The sequence below is a fragment of the Acyrthosiphon pisum genome, chromosome A2 (genome assembly GCF_005508785.2).
Source record: "Acyrthosiphon pisum isolate AL4f chromosome A2, pea_aphid_22Mar2018_4r6ur, whole genome shotgun sequence".
NCBI classification, from domain to species: domain Eukaryota; kingdom Metazoa; phylum Arthropoda; class Insecta; order Hemiptera; family Aphididae; genus Acyrthosiphon; species Acyrthosiphon pisum.
Genome location: NC_042495.1, coordinates 90,523,272 through 90,543,098, shown reverse-complemented (window position 1 = coordinate 90,543,098; position 19,827 = coordinate 90,523,272). Strand labels below are relative to the sequence as shown.

The following is a 19,827-nucleotide window of genomic DNA, read 5'->3' as shown; positions in this document are numbered from 1 at the left end:
TATAGGGGGTAACTTCTTATATATCTCCAGTTTACTATAAAATAATAAATGGAAAAGATAAGTTATAGGAGCTAAAATAAACCTGCTCACAGAAAAAAAATGTAATATCTATATAAGAAAATCACAAATAAATATGTTGTTTTAATTGAAAAAAAAGTATTGACAATTGTATTTCATGATAAGAATATGTGCCTAAGTATAGGTACTTCGTACTTATAATTGATTTGACTAAAATTTATTTCGTACATTGTATTTTATTTTAATTAAAATATAATTTTTTCCTTATCTCATTTTCCCGTACCTTGACTTTTGATATGTATTAGATTAGAATATATATTATATATTATTACAAATTTGATACGCCATTTGATATGGACTACCATAGAGTACAGAGATTTAATAACCGTAGTAATTGAACCGGATTTCTTCATATACCTACGACCTACCTACCGTGTTGTAATACTGAGCAGTTCAGTACAGTACATCACTTGAAAATAAAAGTAAGTACGTCATTATATTATGACACACACACACCATCAGGCCACCAAAGAAAAATCAAATTGTCGAAAAGGTTGGCAATTGACATTTTCAAGATCTTGAGTATATATTTTAATAATTACATTTTATTATAATATAGTATAATAAAATATTAAAATCTATAACTTATAAATAGGTAACTACCTATAATTGTTACAAAATTGTTTTTTTGTAGGTGGGTATCTATAATGACTTCCAATTATATAAAATAATATATTATTATTATATTATTTTTTTTTATTATTTTTTATACGTTATATACTATCTATTCCTTTAGGAACAATATAAGAATATGAGATAGAAGAAAAAATAAATATATATACCAGTTGAACTCATTTTTGTTGAGGAGCAGAAATGTATACAAGGTACCACCCACCCACCCCCTTGAAGTTTATAACGGCATTTCCAATTCAGCAAAATAGTTTAAATTAAAAATGTACAAAATATGCGTACATTTGTTACGATTTGTATAATTGGATATGATATTTCTACGATATATATCTAGTCACCTAGGTAGCTAGGTATTTTGTGGCAGGGGGACCACCCACCCACCCATCAACAAAATTTTGAAGGAGCAATTGCTCCAAAATAATACCTTCGACACGCCACTGTGTATATATTATATTACTAAAAGTTCCCTCAACAAATAATAATAAAATATATTTTAAAATTTAAAAATAAAGAAGAACCCCCTTAAAAATTTTTCTTAACGTATAATTCTAAGTTTTTCAGTGTATTGTATTATGACTACGCATGAACGGAGGCGATAATGCTTTATAAAGTGATACATCGTGATTTCGAGTAAGTATAAGTATTTTGTTGTAAAACTAAAAATTGATAAGGTAAAATTACACTATTGCTCACTCAGTTAAATATCTGTGGGAGGAGTTTCCCCCCACAGATTACACCTATGCTTGCCGATCCCTGAATTAGAAGCCTAAGCGTGATATTAAAAATGTGACGTTGCGATCGTCCTGTAAGTACTATATATATATATATTATATAGGTATAATCATACAGGCATAATATCATAGTTACATGTAACTAAGTTATGTAACTCCGTTACTTTTGTAATTTTTTTTCTTGTATAACCGACCGCGGAGGAACAATATACTAGGTACGTTGTTGCCGCGACTCCACCTGTTGGACCAGGCAGCAAGCAAGATGCTCTGCTTTCCGGATCTCTGCCATTGAATCGGTCCACATTTGTAAATCGTATAATTAATTACACATTTTCCTGTAAATTTATAAAAAAGTTACAATAATTAAAATTAAAGGTTACATTGTGCTTTTTGTGCTTTGATAATTCAAGAGTGGGACTGCAAAACCAAATGAAAAACGTTTAATTTATCCATTTTGGTTTTCACAATTAATCTGTCTGGGGGGTATTCAGTGGTTATACGATTATAGTTGGTACATTTTTTTTTCCGAACATAACGACCATTATTTTACCTAGCCTGAAGCCGGTCAATATAATTACTTATACAATCACCAATGTAACTTTTAACTTTAAACGTAACTTGTATCTAGTCATACAGACACAAAATATAAAATATATAAAGGTGTCTAGTTCTAGTAAGTAGTAACTTGTAACTACACCTATCTATAGCTACTAAGTTTTAGATTAGGTAACTTATAGTTACTAGTTACAATATAAATTGAGTAACTCACCCAACCCTGGGTATTATATTAATATTTTATCTTTTACCATGATACGAGTATACAACACGACATGGCGATTTCGCGAATTACACGGACCTATACGTATAATATATTATAAGAACACGGATGCATGAGGCAGCCTTATCGCCGCGATTCTCGAGGTCCAACCGTCGGGCGGTCTCCGGAGATAAGAGGCGTTTATAACAGTGCACGTCGTGTATATATTATAATTTATAGGTACCTACTATAATAATATTATTAATTATAATCCGAACGCAATTATTATTACACAGTACGAAAACCGCGTAATATATTACTATAATATCGATGACTATATTACAATATTATAATATACGATATAGTGATGGTCAGTCATAATTCGGTTAGCATCAATGTCGGTTGTGGGTAGTGTACCTATTCCGTACGTAAAGGTACCTACACACAATATTACATAACTCTATAGGTATATTATTCGCGTTTCGAGTACACCGTAATTATTTATGTATAATTATGCGTCCTGACAATATAATGTGACGACGACGAGCTTGTGCGAATTTCAGCGATTATAATTTAATATATTATTTTCGTGACAATAATGTTGAATTTCGAGATGCTTTTTTTTCGTTCTGTGCGCGTAAACTGCAGTAAATCTACCGTTATAATATCATAATCACGATAATATTTGATATCGATCGAATATTTATATAATATGTATAGTTTATTATTAGCATTATTGTTCTTATATATTATATGTGTGTTACTATTATCATCGTCAACCACCGAAAAGTTTTTAAGTATACAGTAAAAACGTCGCAGTGTACACCGCAAACTTTGTCATAAAAATATACAACTTCCAATATAATCGAAAAAGTGTCGAACTGAGCGTCTTAAAATCGTATCGTGATAATTGCGCGAACAATCGCTGGAGTTTCGAGTACTATATATAATACCACAGTTGTTAATTATTGCCGACGGGGGTTGAAACCGAACGACGACAACCGTTTAAAAAGTTTGTCTCACACACACACACATACAACCCGTTTAAGGAGCGATTTCGATGAAATTCGCGAAAAAACTTTCCCATCTCGATTTATTAGAGCGCCATTATAAGTGTATAATATAATATACCAATAACTGTAATAATATAATATGCGATATGAAAATTTAAAAAAAAAAATAATCAATAATGTACTCGCCGCGAAATCGACTCCGGGAGACGATAAAACGACAATACACACGCGAGACCGCAGTGGCGAAAGTGGCGTCCTAGGAGGGGGGGGGGGGGGTTAGCGCCCTCGCTTATTAATATAAATATCGTGTAGGATAACAACGACCAAGGACAAAATAACAATATAATATTATATTATTATATATAATAATAATAATAATAATAATAATAATAATAACAATAATAATAATAGTCAATATACGCAATACACGAGCATAACAATAATATAATAATTAGAGGGGGTCGCTAAATATTGTTATTATTATTATTATATATATTGTTATGTCGACTAGTGCTTAGCTGGGAAGGGGGCGGGGGCGGCGGGGAGATAGCGCGCCGGTCGCCACGCGCGCAGAACGCGTCCGCGGCGCAGAACACGATCGCGATCCGATGGAGCTGGCCGTGACGAACGCGACGGCGTCGCCGTCGTCACCCGCGTCGACGGCGTTCCCGGGCCGTATGCCGAGTACCGGATTGCAGATTGGCGTCACCAGCCTGTACGCTTTTGGCATATTCGGCAACCTGTTGGCACTGTTCATATTGCACCGGACCAGGTCAAGCAGTAACCAGAAGCACGGGTTCATGTTGCGGTGCCTGGCCACCAACGATTGCATCGCCCTCACCGGCATGCTGGTCCAGATGTTCGTGAGTGTCTGCTGGCCGGGCACCAGGAACAACGTGTGGTCGTGCCGGATCCGCGTCCTGTGGCGGTTCTTCGGGCTGGGCTCCGGGTGCGTGGCCATAGTGATGGCCGTCGAACGCTGGCTTGCGCTCACCAAACCGTTTTTTTACCAAAAGGTGCGTACCTAAAATATAATAACGTTGGATACACCTGTTGCTGCAGCTGCCGCACGCGTGTATACCGTACACCCGGTTATAGGTGGGAACAACCCCTGCATTTCGTCCCCACCACACCAGATCCACACGCTTCACCCGAGCACGCCTATAGTATACGTTCGTCAACACGCGCTTATTCGCGGGTTGTTCCTATTTATTGTTAAATTTTAAAAAATTAGTTTGAAAAATAAATCCAAGTATATAAATTTCAGATAAATTTAATAAATTCGAGAAAATAATTTAAATAAGAACTACCGAACTTATAAAAATCACCTTAAGTTGAAAATATATCGAATAAACTTATATTAAAATATCATTTTGAAATTTTAGATAAATTTCCCATAAAAAATTGTATAGGATTTTTTTATATCAAAGTATAAAATATATAGGTAAATATAGTCTTGGCTGCAGTTGCTTTATATGAACGGCTGAAGAGTTCATAATGCATCGATAGAACTGCAGCCGGGGACACAATATTTAATATTTTATCAGTGCCCATTTGCTAAATTATTACTTTTCTGCCACTTATTTTTAAGTTTAAAAAATGTTCAATGTTTTTTTATATTTTTGTGTTTTCGAAAAATTTAAAAAACTTTATTTTGGATTATCCCAGGATAAAATATTATCTTAGCCAAACTGATAAAAAATATTATAACATAAAATTTAAACAACCATAATATTATAATCATATTATTTTGGTCATTAAAAATATCATTAAAATATGTATACGAATCTAAACAGCCAGTTGAGCATTTTATAAATTTTCGTCAAAAAATCAAAGTTGTGAGCAGGGCCCCCTCAAAGGGGGTGGGGTACGGTTGGACCTGGAGTTCAGGGGGCCGTGTGGCAAATCAATTTTTAATGTTTGAAATGTTGATATAAATACTTATTTTATATAAAATAATAATTTATAGGGCCACAAAAACATTTGATTGATACAGGGGCCCAAAATTTGAATAGGGTCCCAGACTTGTAAATTACTAGGTTAATGTTTTAATGATTTCAACTTTCAATTCACTTATCTGTTTAAAATGTTGTTCAGTGCGTGGGGCTGGAATAGTCTTTAATGTAATGTCGATTTTAAAAACCCAAGTATAATCCGGCGAAAGAAATAAACGCGCATATTTAATTTGTTAACTTTAAATCACGATCAGCTCTGGTGGTTATTAACCTTATTTAGTTGGTTAATTTTGTCGAGTATACGACAAACAAGTGAGTGCAAATTTGTACCCAACAGGGGCGGGTCTAGCTAAAATAAATTAATGCTGGAGACTGGAGAGGAGTCATATGGGATGAGCGTATTATTACCTATAATACGCGAGCTTCCCGCACTTAAGCGTCTGCGACAACAATTTTTAATATCGAAAAAGTCAAAGATTCTCATTTGGACCAATTTATTAATATTACATACGTTTGAATTCCACGAACATAATACGTATTATACTATAGTAACTATAGTTTATTGTACTATTCCACATTATTAATATAATGCATCGAGCGGTGCTGTGCACGACTCGTGTTTTCGTATTATATATTATAATATAGGTATTCCAGACGCTCGACGGGTGATAACAAAGACAGATTTACACACGTCGGTTATCAGGATACAAACAAGTGGTTTCAAAGTGTCATAACCGAGCAATGTAATAAAATCGTAATCAAAAATACGTTATTATATGTCATACGATTGCACGTGCAGCGTATTGGTTTCTTTTCATCATAACTAATAGTATGCGTGGATTGGCTAGATTCTTCAATAACAGTAATTTATTGTGCGGTTATCGTTTGGAAGTCACATGTTATGTTGTAATAACAACATTGTAGTCAATGTTCCCCGAAAACGTCTCGGATTTAAACGTCTGGCAACTTTTTTCGTCGTCGAAAGTCTCGTTTATAATGAACTTTTTACTTTGACATACGCAGTAGGTATATACATTACAAGCTGCAGTTATTCGAGAGATACAAATCCACTACATACTTTCACACATATAATATCGTAAATATTGTTCTCAAAGTTTGGAGGGTTAAATTATAGATTGTTATATATATGGGTATATTGACCCACACCTATATCGTATGTACCTAAGCTGTTCGTAGTGGAATAGCCGCACTGGGAAATCTTCATCGAATTTATTTTCTATTGATTTAAATATATGCACGTGTATTTTTCAAAACAAATATCACACTCTCGTCTGATAAAACTGTTTGTTTACATGATTGCAACTCATCGAATTGTACCAAAAAACAATAAATGTATCCTTAAGTGTGTGTGAAAAGGTAAAATATGATGATAAATTATATATTACAGTTAAAAATGGACCTGGTGTGCAAATCGATCATCATATTTTGTCGATTGTATTTCTATGACGTCGAATTTTATTTAGTTACTAGTAAGTTATGTCGTAAATTTCATTATTTTTTTCGATTAATTGAATGCCTTGAAAAGATGAATGCTGAATTTCCGGATTGATATGAGAAAACTATAAATAACACGAACAAATTCTGTAGAATTTGCGTAATCTTAGAATGTTTAGTTTAACTGTTTAAGTATATTCTGATAAATTAATAATGATATAAAATTTAATTAATATAATAAATTGTAAACATATAACATTAAAAAATTATACAACTTAAAAACAATAATGCTAATCATAGCATCATTACTGTAGTAGTTAAGATATCCCAGAAGTCATAGAGCATAACATATTAACATAATTATAATTTCATATATTATTTTACATTTTTCGAATAATTATCTTACAAAATATGTCTGAAAATGACAATAATTATAAAAGTACATACACTGTTATTCAAATTAATTATTTAAAAACAAAACAAAAATGAAATAGGGAGTTAAAATTGTTAATAATTAGGTAAGCATTTATTTTTTATTTCAACTTTCATGATAGTTTTGTAAAAATTGTACAAGCATTAATTAATATTAATATTATAACGGATAAAAATTTTGGATCATGTATAATTTAAAATTCTTTGGTAGGTTTTCCTAGAATTGTTAGCTCTAAATATGAGGAAATTATTTTAATTAAGCAATTTTCTTAAGGTTTGCTATTTTGTATAACGTGTGTCATAATTATTGTAAGACAATATTTTCATACCTAGCTTGAGAACTGTCGATACCTAATAAATAACAAAATATTGTCTTCGTTCATCATAGTATTATGAGAAGGGAGGAGATGTAAATGGAGAGCAAAAATAAACTTCAAGTGTGCCATAATACTTAATGCAATAATGTGACGACTACCTAGGTATCTCTCTAGTAATTTATTTTGATTTTAACAAAAAAATCGCACGCTCTTATATCGTCTTTACGCTAATTTAGTTAATAACATCCAATGATGCAATAGTGTGATCTAATTCGTTATTTTTATTATTTTTTTATTTTTTTTTGCACTCTGGCGAATCGAATAAATCAAATATTATATTTCCATTATATTTAACTTTAACTTTTATAATCATAAATTATAAGTTATAGGTAACATATTATGTGTACATAATATATACAAATTAATATAAAAGAAATAAATTCAAATGGGAAAATCAATTCCAGCAAACTGTGATAAATAATATAATAACCACCTAGTAAGAGTTAAAATATATTAATAAAATATAGCATTTTAAATTTCTAAATACAATATTACTGTGCAAATGAGAAAAATTACTTTTAAATTATACTTATAAATTTTATTGTTGTATAGGGGTATTGTTCATGTTTTTTCAATAACTATATTATATAGTTTCAATATGATTCGTTGTTATTAATTAATATAAGCTTACTTAAAATTAAGTAGATTTAATCAATGTTTTGAGCCAAATTTATTTTAACAGATAAGTAATGAAAAGAATTTAAAGATTAATCTTATTATTTATTAGGTATCAATACGTTTGTTCCTCATTTTTAGTACTTGTGGGTAGAAAGTAAAAGGTAATAGCCTAAGTCTTTCAAAACCTACTGACTTATATAAGACATAATAATGACTTTTTTACTAATATTTTCTTTGCAAAAAAAATGTATGTTTACGTTATTTCTTTTGAAAAAAAAAAACTATAATGAAGGAGTAAGGACCCTTCAATAAGTACATTTTTAAGATAGGGGTTTGGGCCGAGCTATATGGGTCAAAAGAATAAATGTATACACACAAACTAAAGTGAATAATTTATTATAACTTTGAGTATCTATCATTTTATATTTACAAAAGTTACCCTAATATGGGATATAGTAAAAACTAAAAATTATTATACGAAATAATTTTATTACGTCACGTATAGCAATACTTCGGTTATTTTAGCAGAGCTACTATAATATTTAACTTAACTTTTGAATAATACAATATTATAATATTATTTAGTAAAATTTAGTGACAAAAGTCATCGGGCTTTCGTATAATAATATGTTATTTTAGAGTGGTAACAAATAAATTATGTTTTCATTAAATAATATTATAATAGAACAATAATTTTCAACGACGTAGATAAGTTGAAACAACTTATAGATACATTTATGAACAATTATGAAATATGATTCACATTAAACATAATTAGGTAATTGAAAATAATGGTTATGACTATTGAGTATTGGCTTATATAATATAATATAATATTGTTAGGTACAGTCACACAGATCAATACAAAAAAATAAATAGAACGTCAATAATCATATTGTCCATCGAAAGATGAAATTTATATCATAGTTTTTAAAGTGAAATCTTTACATAATTCAGCGTTAGCATTAAAACTATACAACTTTACATATGCTAATTGTCTAGTATTTTCAAGATTATGATTGGTAAAAGGGTAATAACACATCTTGGTTGATTTTTTGATATCAGCTTTGTCACACATTTTTTATTTTTGCTATAATATATTTTGAAAACCAGTAGTTATGTAGGTGGCTCAATAGTATTAGTGCACTGTAGTTTATACTTATTAAATTCCGAAGGAGTTTACCAAATAGTTAATCAATCAGATATAAAGCTAATATATTATTCTATTCTGTGACATTATCAGGTAAGTAATTTGAATTGAACAATTTGATTTATTCGTATATATACCACTTAAAAAATATAAATTCTATGCATTTTGAAATGAAAATATGTTTATCACGCTCAATAATGTTCTCAAGTGAACTGCATCAAATATATTATATGTATACAGTATAATTATACACAACGTAATGTCCTTCAAACATGCAATTATATAAATAAATCACAATAATTATCGTATAGGTACGTATATGATATTTTAAAGTTTACTTTTCCGATCGAAGACCGTAACAGCTATACTTGCAGCTTTAAGTGTGAAACAGTGTTGGTATATTATTACCTATTTTATTCTATCGCTGTGTTCTGTTCTAAGTATTACATAAAAACGCTAAAAACGCGATGTCGTTTTTCATTTAGGGAAATCATTAGAAGAGATAAATTGATTTTTTTTACCATACACGATAGGTACTCGCGTGTAATTAAATGGGTAAATAATGTTATGCATACCTATAAATGATATACGAGTATCGGTATATATCAGTTAGATAATATTGTACATAATATAAAGGTATTAAATGGTCATTAAAATAGAACTGTGCTATATTTACTACTACAGTGTAAATATTATTATTATATTAATCTACGAGGAATGGTTTATTCGAAAGATACCATTAACGCGAATAACATATTGGCGGCCTCGCAGTGTCTTTTAAACGTTTATGCAATTGGATAGACACCAATAATATTATTTATTTCGCATGTGAACGTTTGCAGACGGTTATCTTTTAGTTGAATGATTTTGATAGCGTAGTTGCGAATTGCTATTGTAAGTTATAACTCACGATTTGATTTTTCATTATTATTTCAAACAATTTTATATTTTTTAGTCGTAATGAAGTTCGAAATTGTTACCGATAAGCGCATGGCGCTTCTATATATACATGCAAATACGTATAGACAAATTATAAAGTCCAAGACCTTGGTTAAACATATCTGTAAGTGCTAACACACGTAGGTATAACCGGTAACGAGATTTCCGATAAAACATAATTTCTGGTGACCAGAACAATCACTCACAAAAATCACTGAACCACCGGTCAATGACGTGAAAACTTCCAGCAAGCGAAAATCAAATATGATAAGGCAAAGCTTTTAGGATTCTATTTCGTCGACTATAATCAAATTGAAAAATACAAACAATTTTGAAAAGTGGCACATTTTGTCCATTTCAAGAGAAGACAGGAAATCACAATATATATTAAAAATTTAAAAATCAGAATAGGATTCCTATTTAACCACTATCATTCCTCATCCATAAAGATTCCCCAGTCTTCACTTAAATGCAATAAATACCAAGCCGACCAACAACTCAACGCATAATTCAACGTTCCCCGGAATACCAAAATATAAAAAATACCCTGTTATTCTTTCCTAACAATCCAGAAAAATACCTTATCGACAAAATCAGCACCAAAATCGTGAACTTTCCAACCGAAATCAACAGTGTAAATACAGTCTAAGACCTTGTCAATAGCACAACAACCCAGTCCTAAGTTTTTCGCAATAATTAGCGTAACCCCATCACGATTATATTTAAAATTGTAATTTATTTTTTATATAATAATATGTGCACTAGGCTATATATAATAACCAAAGAACAATCATAAATACATATGTTTAATATATACATATTATGTACGTTTTTGTCGTGTGAATTGTGAGTGTTTTTCTACTCGGGTACCTACGATGTTTAGTATTGATGAGATTGCAAGACAAGTATGTGGTCTGGTGAGTGGTGGAACATTACTCATACAATACCTAAGTACGTACCTTTTCTGTTATTATATATTGATCGTAACTGTGATCGTAACAGTGATCGTGAAAACGTGCATCTGAATATTAATGTTTTCATTGATTCATATAACCACTGATAATACGTTTTTTATTCTACACGATTTGTAAACATTCTTATAATTGTATAAATATTTATTGGTTTTAATGTATTCACTGAACTAAAAAATGTGTTGAATCCGCGAAGGTGCCCGCTATTACCAATATATCTATTACTAACAAAATATTAAGATTTCAAAACAATAATTTAATAATATATTATGTAAATTATGTAAAATAATTACGTATTATAATGGATGCGAGACTCATGACATTATTCGTAGGTGCTTACCTAATATGTTAATTTTTTGTACTATTTATATTATATTTTATCTTTTAAAATTTTCTATACAATTTATCACATATTACGCTATGACATTTTAATTTAAACGTATTTATATTTATTATATGAACTAAAACAAAAAAACTATTAATTCGTTGTCAGTATCAGTTAATTATGATGGAACGTTTTAAGAATTTATAAAACCTTTGTATATAGTGGATAAAACAAACAAACTGTAAATATTATTTTTTTTTTGAATGACCAGCTTTTTAGTATCAATTACTTATTGATATTTAAGGGCATAGCTGTCATTTCAGTAGAACATTTTTTTTTCAAGGTAGGTACTGTATAAAAAAACGAATGTTTTATGTAAACAAAGCTACATTTAAAATTCCCAGTAGATTTACAAAAAAAAAATTAAGCTAAATAAAATGTTTTTAAAAAATCCCTTTTTTTATCTTAAGTATACAGCCAACCAACCCAAGATCAGAATATACATATTTGTGTATAAATAAAAAAATAAACATATATAATATGCATATTGTATATATGTGATTTATAATAGCACTATGAAATATTTAAAGATAGTTAAATTGAATGGAAAAATTGAACGGAGACAGCACTATTATAATAACTACATATTATAATATATAAAATTATAAGTCGATTGGATTATTATAATGTTTCGAATATGATATAGTGGAAACTATATTTTATAATAATAATATATTATGTCAAACTTTTAAATTTATTATAATATTATACTAATTATGTATACCAATCGCGGTGACTGCGGCAGGTACGATATATTATAAATTATTATAATACGGTACCTATGTAGGCAGATAAATAATAATATATCATTTCTTTTTATTAATCATGTACATTCATATGGATTCAAAATAAATAATAAGATATTATAACTTCGTTTTGATATGTGTCTGTTTCCATAATATTTAGTTATTTGTAATTCACACTATGATGGATAGAACTATCCTCGGGTAATAAACTGTTCAATATTCGGTAGCAAAACGTAAGCACAGTAAACAATAGTAGCGTAGACAATACTAACGCTAAGTTATCTTACCGTATAACAACGTGAACATTTAAAACTTGTAGAAAACCACAACTATAACAATAATCCAAATGTTGTGGATTTCACGATTTATATACTTAGCAAATGCACTTCCATGAGAAAAATAAACTACCAAATTTGTAGAAAATTCCATTAAAATCGGTCTATATTGGATTAACGCTTCTATAGAAAACGTTCACTCCTATGTGTAAAATACGCGTAAGATTACGTATATATATACATTCCAATATTACATTAAAAGATGACTTTCTTGATGAAGAAACACTGTGAATAACCGAAAAAGTTTGTGATATATTTTCTGAAAGTCAAATGATACAATTTGTGTACATATATAGTATATTATTATATTCATTTTTTACTCGTTAGTACTATTTTGTGATATAGTCTGCAAAAAAACTAAACATAAAACCGTCGCGTCGTAGGTAATAATATACAAGTCTGAATCAATTCGTTTTACTAATATTGAATTTATTATTGACTAGGTACAACTTAATATGTTTAAACACGTAATGAATTTTTAAGATTTTAGTCTACAAGTATACCTATTTTCTTTTGTCAATCAGTTTTTAAAATAATAAATATAAAATTATCCAAACTTATTTTTTTAAAATTATTATTGTATACAGTGCATAAATAATAATCAATTTGCATAAATAATCATTACAATATTAAAATTCATTTGAAAACCTTTAGATCATACATTTTACAACAATTATGAGTATTTAGTTTTATGATAAATAATTAATAATTATAATATAATTCTGTGACTTACAATGCGAATGCAACTAATTTCTGTTAAATATATGACGTAAAATATTCACTGGGAATCATTTAAGGTTTTTTTTTTTAATATAAATAATAGTTTAATCAGTTGCATAAATTTAATTATAACACCGTACCCCTTGCGCCCACCTATATCAGTGATTGCCTTGCCTACTTATATCGCTTTTTTTTTGTTTATTAATTTATACAATTATTATTATTATCTATGTCCTATACTTTCTTATATACATTATATATATATATTTATAGAGAGAGAGATCCACTGTAATAATTTTATTAATTTTGTCTATTCGGAGAAATATTATTATATAATAGATATTTGGTACCTACCTACCTACCTAATTTTCATTATTTCTTAACAAACTTATTTAATTAATTCATTATATGACTTTAAATGTGAACTATGTATATATATATATAAATACATTATATTTATACAATGTATAATATACTACAAATATATATATATATTAATAGTATTAGTGGAGAGCGATTAATTTTTTTATACTCACCAGCTGTCTATCAAAGGGTCAAATAATAAATTTAACTAAGACATTGATTAATTGCCTAATAGTTTACCTAACCGTGTTCAATGGTGAATTTATAAGACACTGAACAACATTAAACTTTATAATGCTGATAACCAACACCATATGACTGTTTAAAATATCCAAAAGAAATATATAAACATCCAAGTTATAAACCTGTCATTCGTGATGTTCATAAAATATTTACATTTGTTTTCTTATACTGACAATATTATGCATGCAATATATTATTTTGTAAAATGTTATATTGCGATTTAATAATAGTCATAAAATATGCCCTAAATTTATGAGGTCAGATACTAATTAGGTTTCTGATATTCATTGTTTTTTTTTATTTTGTGATATGAATTTTTATCAGATAAAAAACATATTGTAAAACTATTGGTTGACTCAGGGCCAAATTAAGAAAAATTTAAAGTATACTAATCAAATAAGTAATCACTTATAATTTATATAGAACGAGCTTTTCTAAATTTAAGAGCATAAACAAAATATTGTTAATGTTGAACATATTTGAGACTAAACTCGTTAAATATTGTTTAGGTTGTTATTCAACAACTTCCAATGATACATTTATAATCTACAAAAAACTGATAATAACCATAAATATATTAGGTAGATAAAACCTTTTTACTACCTACGTATAAGCATTTTGAACTATAGAATAAAAAACACTGAAATATTAATTTATGAGTACCTACGTATAATAAATTGAAATTTGAAACATTAAAATAATGTCAAACTAAGACATTTTAATTTATAATCTTATTACTTAGGTGTTATACAAATTACATGTTTTGCATTACGTTCACTTTTTTATTCATATTCAATATTCATGACTAAATTCAGACGTAACTCAACTCTTAAAAATATTCCCGAGTATATAGGTATATAATACACAACTTATACTAGGTAAATACCTATGTAATATTACTAATATTATCTAGTGCAAAAATATTAAAATTATCTTAAACGTAATCAAATTGTGAAATATTAAATCAAATTTATTAGGTAGTTGAATTAATGAAAAAAATGTATAATAATTATTGTTATGCGAACTGAATTAATGAATTATATTATAACATCTAATATTGATTTTTCTTGGTTTTAATAAACAGGGCGTGATTCAAATTCGCTCAAGAAAATGTTTTCTTTTAATGATGAATGTATTCAAATTCTGATCTTTATTGATATTTTTAAGTAAAATAAATGGTTATGGTTGTATTGTTAAGTATACTTAAGAATTTCAAAAATCATAATTTGAATAAATTTGTTAAGGAAAAATGGGCATGATCATGATTGGTGAATCACTATGTATATAGTACCTATATAATATATTGAATCATGGATGATTATACTTTTCATATTTTTATAGTTATTGATCTCAATACAATTTGTCATTAAAGTTTTAAATAAAATCATATTATAAAGATTTCTCTTTCTTAGAGGTGCCAAATTCACATATACACATTATTACATTATTCATATAATTGTATATAGAATATTAACTTTATATTCCTACTAGAGGACTAAACACGGTTTATAAGGTATATTATGTAGATTTGATTTGACGAGTGATCCCGTGAGATCAACAGAATATCGAACTTAAACACTATATAATCTTAGGATCTGGGGCTTAGAGAAGCATAAAAAAAATATATATATATATAATATAATATAATATATACTAATTAGTCATTACGTTATTTGAATTCAAACGAAACAGTCAATGCATATTAGAATAACAATTTTTTTGTTCCGAACGACAGCAGCTAGTGTTCTTATCGGCATTGACATTGCCGATTGTTATCGCGCACTGTAACGAAGAAAAATAAATGCAAGTCAATTTCACGTATCAGTTTTCAAGGTCGGACGAATTATTAGTTGTAAAAAATGATATATGTATTTATCGTATTTTTAAATTTTTTTTATGAAATCGCATACATAGGTAAACGAACAAATATTTGCAGGCCCTTTCGGAACGCATACGTAGTGTCCCATTTCCGGGTAAATTCGCGTATCCTGAGTGTCCTGACACGGATCCCGTTCGCATTGTGTAGCCACGCCGAACGAGTGTGTGCGCGTTTGACACGACGCTCGTGGACAATGGCAATAATATGATGATAATAATAATAGTAATAATTCAACAACACGTGGCGATATCGTGTAGAGGTGTATAATATTATATTATTATTATTATTATATACCTTACAATATTCGCCGAGCATGTTTTGCTAAATCTGCGCACAATCACGCGGTCCCACGTCTCGTCGATGATATTTTTTATTTCCATTAATTATACATTATTATTATTGTCGTTGTATTATTATTGCTGTCGCTCGCGGAATGTAATGGGCGAAGAATTCGCAACTGGCCACCGCGTGCCCGCCGGAATATTAACGCAAACGCGTCGTCGTTTCCTCGACGGACAACCTACTCGACACACGCGCAGGATTATAAAAATATTATTAAATACTTCTTGTAATATATTATCATATTAGGTGCCTAGGTATATATTTTAATTTATAAACGTACGTCGTCCAATGTCCGTGTTCAGTAGTTAATTCCGTGACCAGCACACGTCTTCGGGGGAGGGTGGTGGCAGGAGATATTAATTTCGACAGGCCTATATTATGTACAACAACAAGCCGAACACTGACAATTATACCTAAAATAATATATTCTCTATATTATAATATAAAAATGATTGCACGCTTGTTAGTATCCGGTAATCTAGGAATCGATTGGCAGTAAACTGTGCACACGTATCCCTATATTGATACTCGGGTAGTGTTTAAAGCTTCGATTACTCGTACAGGTGGCTACGGGGTGGCAACGTTACCGGGATTTCGTTATGACTCACGAAAATTGATTTTTATTTTTAGTTATTATACAGGATTGTGGTTGACATTGGTTACATAAATAATTGAGACTTATATACCAATACAAATAAATTAACGTATGTTTGTAGCTTAATAATATATAGAACTACTCGAGTAATTTCGACGAATAATAATTCAGAGATTGTTCTTAAGAGGTGTCTGGAGAGCGTTCTAACCACGGTTGAAAATATACCAAGTGCTATAACCAATAGATCGCATTCATATCTGTTGATTTAGTTCACAAAGCTACCGAAGCACATTTTCCCGTGAACTGAGGTTAGGTAGGTAGTAGCATTGATTATAAATACTATAGATTGCTCACTGGCCTGTTTTTCGGTGGCGTACAATTATTACCCTCGGTAGATACTAGATGGCGATAAGAACCTATAATACTAATAATTTTGTATTTTATAACAGCCGCCGTAACTATGGTGGAGCGAGGTGCGGGTATAACTGGTTTTTATCGTCGCCCGTCACGACGTACCTATATTATATTTATTACTATTTTGATTTAGAATGATTTGGATGAGTTTGGCACTGGAAAAAACGGACACGATATAGGTTAGTCGATACGGATTATGGGCTAATTAACTATATTATAATATTATGATTTTGACCAATTCATATTTTATTGTATATACCTATTTTTTATTAAAAGCAATTAAGGGGGCTGGATCGTAATCAAATTCTAAGGAGTAAAAACTAGGCATTTTATATTTCTGTTTATCTGGGTCTTGTGTATGTGTTGAAAGTAAATGAAAATTAGTGTACGTAATTTGTAGTACTGATCACGTTTTATAGGGGCATCATAGTGACTGGGATGTACGTCTGTAATTTTACCTACGCGTATGCACATTTCACCCCATATATTGCTTTATAAAATGACAAACATTTTTTTCCAAATACTACCTCTGACTATTTATAATCAATGGTAGTAGGTTACCTTCACTAAAACCTAGATACACCTATACGGCGCTGTATTTCATATTTATTCATTTTTTTTCTCGGGCGAAGTCTAGTTTTGTGGTTATAGTTACTTATACAGTAAACTCTAAATTATTATCCGTGAAATAGGGTGCATGGACAAGTGAATTGCGTGGTCAATCCGAAAAATACAAATTGAAACAATGATGCGCAATTGATGTTATTATTATATTATGTTATATGAGATATATATTATATAGTATTTAAAGAAAATTAGAAAAGTACGCATCGTACTTTTATTTAAACATTCATATAGGTAATATAATATATAACGTAATTTTTATATACATATTTTTTTCAAATTAATTTATATTGTACATTAATACTATTTTTTAGTATTGTACAAAATTTAAGCAAACGGATAATATTATTCTCCAAGCGGATAATCGAATGTTTACTGTACATAATATTATTCTATTGGTATCCCGTGTCTGTGTGTAAGATATATGATTATCATACTATCTACCTTCATTGAATAATGGTGATTGAAGGGGATACTTTATTATGTCTGAATAGCATACTTATTATAATATTGTATAAAGTAGGTTGTAGGAAGCAGTGAAGCACATTCATTGAGTTACTCTAAAGGTTGCCGATGCACAGTGGATCGGATAGGAATCGAATTTCTAAAATCAGTACGGAAACAGATTTTGTCTCCGAACATTAGTGTAGGAACTCTATAATAATAAGACGTACGCTAAAAAACCTTGGCAAAGTGTATGACGTACAGCTTTATTTCGCTTTGCTGAGATAAGTGAAAAAAAACAAACACAGAATGCTAAAAGTAATTGAATTTCACAATATTCGATCGAAAAACAAATGTATTCATAATTTTATCATAAAACCTTTATCATTTAAATGGTATTAAATATAATAATTTAATAATATGATGTTCTAATATTCATCAATTACATAGAAACGCAAATTAGTCACTGATGGTTTTTTTTTATCGACTATACGTCTTCTTCAAAATATGTTCAAACGCATCATACTATTATTTTTATTTTTTATATTAACATAATGAAATACACGCTCGTCTACAGAGTTTAGATGGTTGCGTTAAAATGGTTTTACCGGTTATTCATATTAAACCGATTAATTTTTAATTTTTCGTAGAATTGTTTAGCGTACATTTACATACATTTTACTTCATGGCTCGTTAAAATATTCATTGCATAAGGCTACAATAATTCAATTAGTAATTCCTAACTTCAAAAAACATATCTGAGATTTGAAAAGTACACCGCCTTCTATAGTGGACTTCTATTATTCAAGTTGTGTATGATGCGTTTGATAGAACAGTGAATATTTTGTAATGGTTATTAACAACAAACGCTATGAAAGAAGCTTTGACTATTTTTTGATAATCGTATAGATTATTCTATTTTTTAATAAGTGTGAAAAAATATCACGAACAATTTTAAACCAATCACTTTCGAAAAATAAGTTCCGATAATCAATTGGTAAAGTACTGTTGAAAAGAATGTGTAACATTTGTTATATTAAATTTGAAATTGATGATAAATCGTCGCGTCCAAAAAATGAATTGTCGGTTAAAACCTAGCCTGCTTAAATTTATTCATAACTTATTTGTAGTTCTTCCTCATAGTTGAATTGCTGGAAAAATAAAAAATGACCAACTAGTCTCGATTTACAATCAATAGGGCTACTTGAAACTTGTAGAACACTCCCGCGTCTATCCGAAAATAGAGGTCTCAGAAAAAAGATAATATTACCAATTGGTACAATAAGCCAATAAATTATTTTTTTGCTTCATTTATAATCCAAAATAATAAAATGTATTACCCATAATTATTGTGTTTGTACAATTCCGTGTTAATTATTTTTAATTTTAATGAATCGGTTAACTAGTATCTCAGTAAATATAAGAAAAGATTGAGCATATTCAAACTGATTTACTCGTATAGTACAAGGTTTATTAGAATATATTTAAATAATGAATTTATTACTAAGTATATAGTATAATACAGCTAATATTATACAATATTTTAGAAATTACATTAATATACAAAGCTGCCTAGGCTTAATAATATTATAGTAAATATTTAATGTTGTAAAATGCTCGTTGGGATCACT

General features: G+C 29.4%; 1 protein-coding gene across 1 annotated transcript in view; it reads left to right on the top strand.

Annotated features, from left to right (window-relative positions):
* Positions 1-3,759: 3,759 nt before the first annotated feature.
* The window catches only part of LOC100160545 (prostaglandin D2 receptor), a 29,654-nt gene continuing 13,586 nt past the window's right edge, over positions 3,760-19,827 (top strand). Inside the window, exon 1 of the mRNA XM_001943922.5 lies at positions 3,760-4,225. Within this exon, the coding sequence (XP_001943957.2) occupies positions 3,818-4,225 (408 nt within the window). The 5' untranslated portion in view covers positions 3,760-3,817. The remainder of the gene's footprint in view (positions 4,226-19,827) is intronic.